Source organism: Perkinsus marinus (genome assembly GCF_000006405.1).
Source record: "Perkinsus marinus ATCC 50983 genomic scaffold scf_1104296931434, whole genome shotgun sequence".
Lineage (NCBI taxonomy): Eukaryota > Perkinsozoa > Perkinsida > Perkinsidae > Perkinsus > Perkinsus marinus.
Window position 1 is genome coordinate 1 of NW_003215741.1, and position 6,070 is coordinate 6,070.

A 6,070-nucleotide genomic window follows, 5' to 3' on the forward strand; every position below is an offset into this window, starting at 1 on the left:
AAGGCCTGAGGGATCTCTACTGTGGCCGAATCATCGTTGTATAGCTACTCACTTTCTTTCCATAGTGCCCTTGGAGGACGTCTCCCCTACATGATTCCAATACCACACCAACCTGAGATGCTATATTGGTATCAACGACACCGCAATCAGTGAGAGCTGTATGGAAGTCCTGACATACACAATCGAAATGGTAGTCAGATAGAGGGAGGAAGCGATGAGCTTGACTGATGGAAATGGTCGTCCTCATCTCCTCGAGATGCAAACCATCGAAGACAGAATAGCAGCTGACCTTCGCGACAAGATAGTCAATTAATGGTGGTATGATACGAGCAACAACACAGACAGTTGACTGTTGAGATGTTGATAGGCTTGTAGGGGCATGAGGACGTATGGAGGGAGAGGTAGACTGACTAGTCGCATTGCGGATGTAGTAAGCTCTTATACGGGTATCGGCACCAATGAGTTCAACTGTCCTGTTGACAAGCCTTGTTATACCCTCAACTCCACCAAGTAGGCCCAATAGGGAAATAACCGGGGATCTATGCTCCTGTTGTTGGTTGACTGCATCATACTGGCATTCAGTAGAAGGATACAGAGTTGTGGTAGGGGTAAGACAGAAAGATAGTAGTGGTGTGCATGTATGAAGAGCAGGATACGACGTGGTGGTAGTAGAGACTGAGTCCAGGCAACTGAGGAGAAGATGTATTGACTTGAACAAGAGTAGACTTACCAAGTGGTGAATGATGACGACTCATGCGGGCAGAGATGATCTTGTCCACTCTGGTGTGATGATGATGTAGGAATACTCCTAGACCGTGTTGACGATGCTGATGACGATGGCGATGATGATAGTATAAGAGGAGTAGATGTATCAATGATAGCGCGCATGGCCTTGGCTATGTCCCTGTTAGTAGGCTGATTATCATTAACCGTCACGGCTATATCCTGGGACACCATAGCAAAGTTCTCCAATAGGGCCGATAAATGATACTCAGTAGTAGGGAGTACAGCGAATGCTGCTGTATCATAGGATGGTGAGGTGAGAGGTGGGAGTAGGAGGTATGTCTGATGATCGACTACTAACCTAAGGTATAGTCTATTCTTACCAGATACTGAGCCTCCGATGGTGTAGTAGCTAGAAGGCTGTGAGCTAGTATATGCATCCAGGCACGCTTCACTAGACTTGGGGGTAGCTGCATCTGCTGCTGCTGGTGAGCATGGTCTACCGAGAGGGATAATAGGGAAAGAGCAATGTGTGGTTACCTGATTGGTCGGGCTGATAAGCTAAGAGTCGCATACGAAGTCTTGGGTCATTCAAACCTAACACGAGGAAGGCTCCGACTACATATGAGACACACGCATCACTACTTCTTCTCCACAACCTATCTACTATCTCTCCTAGTAGGCCAATACCACCATAGGCACGAAGTAGCGTTGTTGTTGGTGTTGGGACCTGATGAGTGCTACTATTCAAGTATAAATAAACCATCTATGACTTTAGGTGTATGGTCCTTGAAAGGCAGCTCGTCCCCTTCACCCACAACCGACCCGTTGAAGGCCGCTACGTGACCAGTATCGACCCCACTAGGGCTAATGTCATCAAGTAGTGCCAAGACAGGTTTATGAATCTGCTAACGAATATCCATTCGCTAACGGTGACAGTCTCTAACCTTCCCATCCTCCTCTACTGAACCTTGGAGCCGATCTTGTAATAGAGCTACAGTACTGGGGACTAAGACAGCAGCGCCTATGCAAAGGTAGGCGTAGTGACAGTACTGGGATTGTTATCCCCCACACCTCTCATACTGATGGTACTACTCCTGGGCCTATTAGCTATACCATTTGTTGATACCCCTTCAATGGGTATACCCTCTGGTGTAGATGGAGAACAGGGGCTACGATCGTTATGTCCATAACCCATCATGTGATACGACGGGAAGGCGGCTAACCAGAGTGCTGCTTCAAGGAGCACGTAACCCCCCGTGAATTGATTTCCCATGACTTCACAAGCTTTTATAAGACGATAATAGAAACACAAATGCCTCAAACTGCAACATGGGGGGGAGGTGAAGTGCTCAGATGCCTTTATTGTAGACCACAGTAGATGATGGAGTTATTCCTGCAGGACCCCACCGAGAGAGGGCCTCCTTTTGGGCCTGATGACATAGGATATCACCATACCATGAGAATAACACCACCACCTCATCCTCTAGCTCATCAACCCTCATTGCGCCTTCTTGGGGGAACAAGGCTACTGCTGCTGGTAAGGCGAAGGCGAAGCATAGTATGGAGAGGATAGCTGAATAGAGCTAGGGACTCGTGAGCTCATAACCATCCACTTACACATCCCTATGATATTAGCTTTGGTCCCAGGCAAAGCTGCTGTTGGTACGAAACGAGTCCAGACACCACGATGTAGAAGGGGTGGTAGAAGTAGTACTGGTATTGGTAATACAATCCTGACCATCCACATGATGGAGTAAGTGAATGGTTAGGGTACCTTGTGATGATAGTATCCTTAACAGCCCTTCTAGCAGCCTCTTTAGATTGGATGCTATCCTCAGATGTATCGATAGCCCTCCGCACGGCTATACCAGTGGACAGCTCATGCCACCTCATGAGGAGCACTAAGGAGGTGGTCTACAGTGCAGAGTGTGGTTACAATGGTCCTTACCAGAAGCAATGTTACCACCCATGACTGCAGGGAAAGGTATTAGAGTTCTAAAGAAGGCTCCGGCATTTGGTGTCAACATACGGCCAAGGCACTTATTGAGGAGTAAGCCTAAGAACACCGAGCGATGGACATCCGGCATGCTCTATCATGGACACTACCAAGACCCATACTAGTCGATACAGCGCCAATGTACCCCATTATGACCGTCGCTGGGCCTCCTTCATTACGTTAGGGTCTTTACAGCTGACCTCTGCACTAGCATTACGGTTAGCATAGTTGAATAAGGCATTATGACTTTGGTTGATGAACTGCCATACCGCAGTACCTGTGGTCGTAGTGGTGAGACGGTCTTCTATGAATGGTCCTACCCAATGTGGGGTTATTACGGAACCCAGCTAGTGTTAGCATCCCTATCACAGGTATTGATCCGAAAGATACGAAACCAGCCATACGCAGAGGTAATAGAATAGTCTGTGTGATGGAGATACAATAATGGAAGGCGTTGTATGAGCATTACCTCACCAGTGTCAGGATGGACTGATGCCTGTACTATCCTCTTAGCTATAACTCTATCCTTAGCTGTAATCACACTCGATTTACCATCTACTATGCTACGAGCCTCAGTAAGGGTCTGCAAGGAGGTAATATTGAATACGGCACGAGTCACCCTCCCTACCATGCCAAAGAATGTCCCTGGTGCCATGGTCCTTGGGTCCGTCAAAGACAGGAAATGTCTATAGCGATCGATATATGATCCTACTGCACCACCAGTTGCGCTATTGGATGTCATGACAACTCAAATTCAACGGGAAGTGATGACTGTCGAAGTGATTTTTAAAAGTAGCGCTCGCATTCGTGAACGATTGCAGAAAGGAGCAGAATTGATTTAAACACTTTCCCTTCCCCTTGTGCCATGACAACAATTAATCCGTCTAAGCTGGATTGGTATCAGACAGCTGATACCGTTACAATAACTATCAAGCTAAAAGGGGTTGATCCAAGTACTGGTGTAGATGTTGCGGAATTTAGTGAGAGGTAGTGAGAGCCACCAGAGGCAGAGAAGTTAATTCCCTTTTTATACAGGTCAGTGAGGGTAGGCATCAATCATGAGAATAAAGGGAGGTAATGCACGATATGTAGCAGCTATGACGTAGTAACTCTTCAGTATTGAACACTACCTACTACAGTTGGACCTATGGGGCTCCATAAAGGGTGATAAGGCAACATACGAGGTAACACCATATAAGGTGGTGTTATATCTACCTAAAGATGACCAACAACAACAATGGTATTATGACCACTGTGGGTGCCATCTTCAACACTCACTAACCCAGGCCTTCCCTTCAATATGATAAGGGCTCTAACAGTCCTCGTATAGTGTCGACTACTTCGTCATCATCATCAACAACAACAGTGCCTGCTCCTAAGGCGGATAGCACTAGTAGTAGCTATCCCTCCTCATCTAAAGTAGTACTCACTAACAGCTGTTAGCTACAGCTTAGTATGGTTGAGTAGGTGCATCGGGACTGGTCAGCTATAGACAAGATGTGTGAGGAGGAGCTCACGGGGAGAAGGAGAATGGCGATGTAGTGATTTAATCAGCACTCTTCGATCCTTGGTCTATAGCTGCATTGAATGCATTATTCCGTCAATATACGCCGGTGCTGATGATATACTAGACGGGCCATGGTGAAGAGCTTTCAGACGTCTGGAGGTGGGATGTGCTCGTCCCTCCTCCCCTTTACCCCTCCTACTAGGTACTGTACTGTCAACCAACTGGGATGAGGTTGGTAAGGCTGATTATGAAGGGAAGGACAGGTACTAGAGATGGACACGTATCCCAATATGTATTCCATATTCAGACCGGATGCCCCGGATGGTCAAGAGTGGCGAAAGTGGTAGTAGCCTGATGACATCTCCTATACGGACTGATTAATATTTCATCTTCGTGTGTGCAAATTATTCTTCTGAGCCTCTTAAGCCTTTCGTTGTGCTCACAACTGGACGATGACTGTCAGTTTTCCAATAGTCGTTGGTGATGATGATAAATCACCAATCTTATCCAATGCGCCCCCTGCCACGGTTACGAACTCTACTGTTCATCACCCTACTCTGCTTCCAACTGTCCCAGGGTGTCTATGTGGATATCCGTCATCTTGATGATGAAGCTACTGCTGCTGTACCCAGTCCTACTTCAGAACATAAACGTCATGGATATCACAGGTCTGAGCTCATCGGTGCTTGGATAGTCATGACAGTAGTACCCCTAGCATGCATAGTCTTCTTCTGTGCTACAGCCCCTCGAGTTAGACAACGAGAGCTACTCTTCAAGTTGTTCCATAGAGATGGAGTGTACACTCAACCTTCGATGGTTGAGATGGAGGACTTGGAGGCTGGTCCTACTACACAGGGCCCCCCGAGGCAGAGTAGTTGGTGGGATAGGTTGTGGGGTCGGTCGAGGGCAGCAGCACAAGCCGGTACTGGTATGGCAGCGACGGTTATAGGGAAAGCCAAACCTGTGATAAAGACAGCAGCGAGGAAGATAGATCGGAGTAGAGTTGGTCGGCATCATAGAAAGCAGCGTCAACGTGGGTTTAGGCAACTCGATCATGCTCTGGATGATGATGACTATGTTAAATATAGTGTTTATGCTGATGAGGAGGATGAAGCCACTTTTGGTGGTTTGGACGGTCCATCCTCTCTATCATCTTGGTCATCATCCTCGTGGACTTCATCACCGAGCAACTCCCCTCGGGATGGATCACCACAATTATCATCATCGTCACCACCCACAGTGATTGTGGAGCCTCCGGCTATGGATCTTATTGGATATTATGATTATCAGGCGCAGGATGGGCAAATACATCAAGAATTCAGAGAGGAGGTCATACTCACCACAATAGAGGGTGTACAGGGAACAAGTGAGGAGGAGACCACAGTAAGGAGGGTATCTTTCCATGAAACTCCACCAATGGAGGAAGAGGAGGGTCCACAGATCACTGAGGTTACTGATGATAACAAAGACCCCTCCAATTGTGATACCACTACAATGACAGTGGAAGAGCCACCTGATGAGTCGCCAACGAGAGTGAAAGCATCGTCAGCATTTAGTGAGAGCAGTCGTAGAACTTCGGAGGTCATTTCGTCGGATGATGAAGGGAGGTACATGTCAGCTACCGAGAGTAATTGCTATCAGTCTTGCTCTGATGGATCGAGTTCTGATGATGAAGAAGAAGACGATGAGGAAGGGGTTGTCGATGCCGGGGATTCTTCATTCACTACTGAGACCAGTGATGTTATCACAGGAGGAGCTAGTAATAGCAGTAGTAATGATGATCATCATCATGGGACACTGACCATGACACTTGAGTCTACCCTCTTACGTCGCTTAGTGTC

The 6,070-nt window shown here is 47.2% G+C and overlaps 3 protein-coding genes across 3 annotated transcripts; 1 reads left to right on the top strand and 2 right to left on the bottom strand.

Annotated features, from left to right (window-relative positions):
* Positions 1 to 2,075: 2,075 nt before the first annotated feature.
* On the bottom strand, positions 2,076 to 2,619 carry Pmar_PMAR017000 (sideroflexin, putative; the record flags this gene model as incomplete). The annotated part of the gene is made up of 4 exons (XM_002786321.1): positions 2,076 to 2,156; positions 2,202 to 2,299; positions 2,344 to 2,459; positions 2,501 to 2,619. 4 exons carry the CDS (start codon positions 2,617 to 2,619, stop codon positions 2,076 to 2,078), a joined length of 414 nt encoding a protein of 137 aa, XP_002786367.1.
* A 252-nt stretch (positions 2,620 to 2,871) lies between these two features.
* On the bottom strand, positions 2,872 to 3,464 carry Pmar_PMAR017001 (sideroflexin, putative; the record flags this gene model as incomplete). Its single annotated transcript, XM_002786322.1, has 4 exons — positions 2,872 to 2,999; positions 3,043 to 3,145; positions 3,192 to 3,305; positions 3,351 to 3,464. The coding sequence occupies 4 exons, from the start codon at positions 3,462 to 3,464 to the stop codon at positions 2,872 to 2,874; spliced, it is 459 nt and encodes a 152-aa protein (XP_002786368.1).
* Positions 3,465 to 4,897: 1,433 nt separating this feature from the next.
* On the top strand, positions 4,898 to 5,192 carry Pmar_PMAR017002 (hypothetical protein; the record flags this gene model as incomplete). The annotated part of the gene is made up of 1 exon (XM_002786323.1): positions 4,898 to 5,192. A coding segment is annotated over one exon (295 nt), but the record flags the coding sequence as incomplete, so codon positions are not given.
* Positions 5,193 to 6,070: the final 878 nt, after the last annotated feature.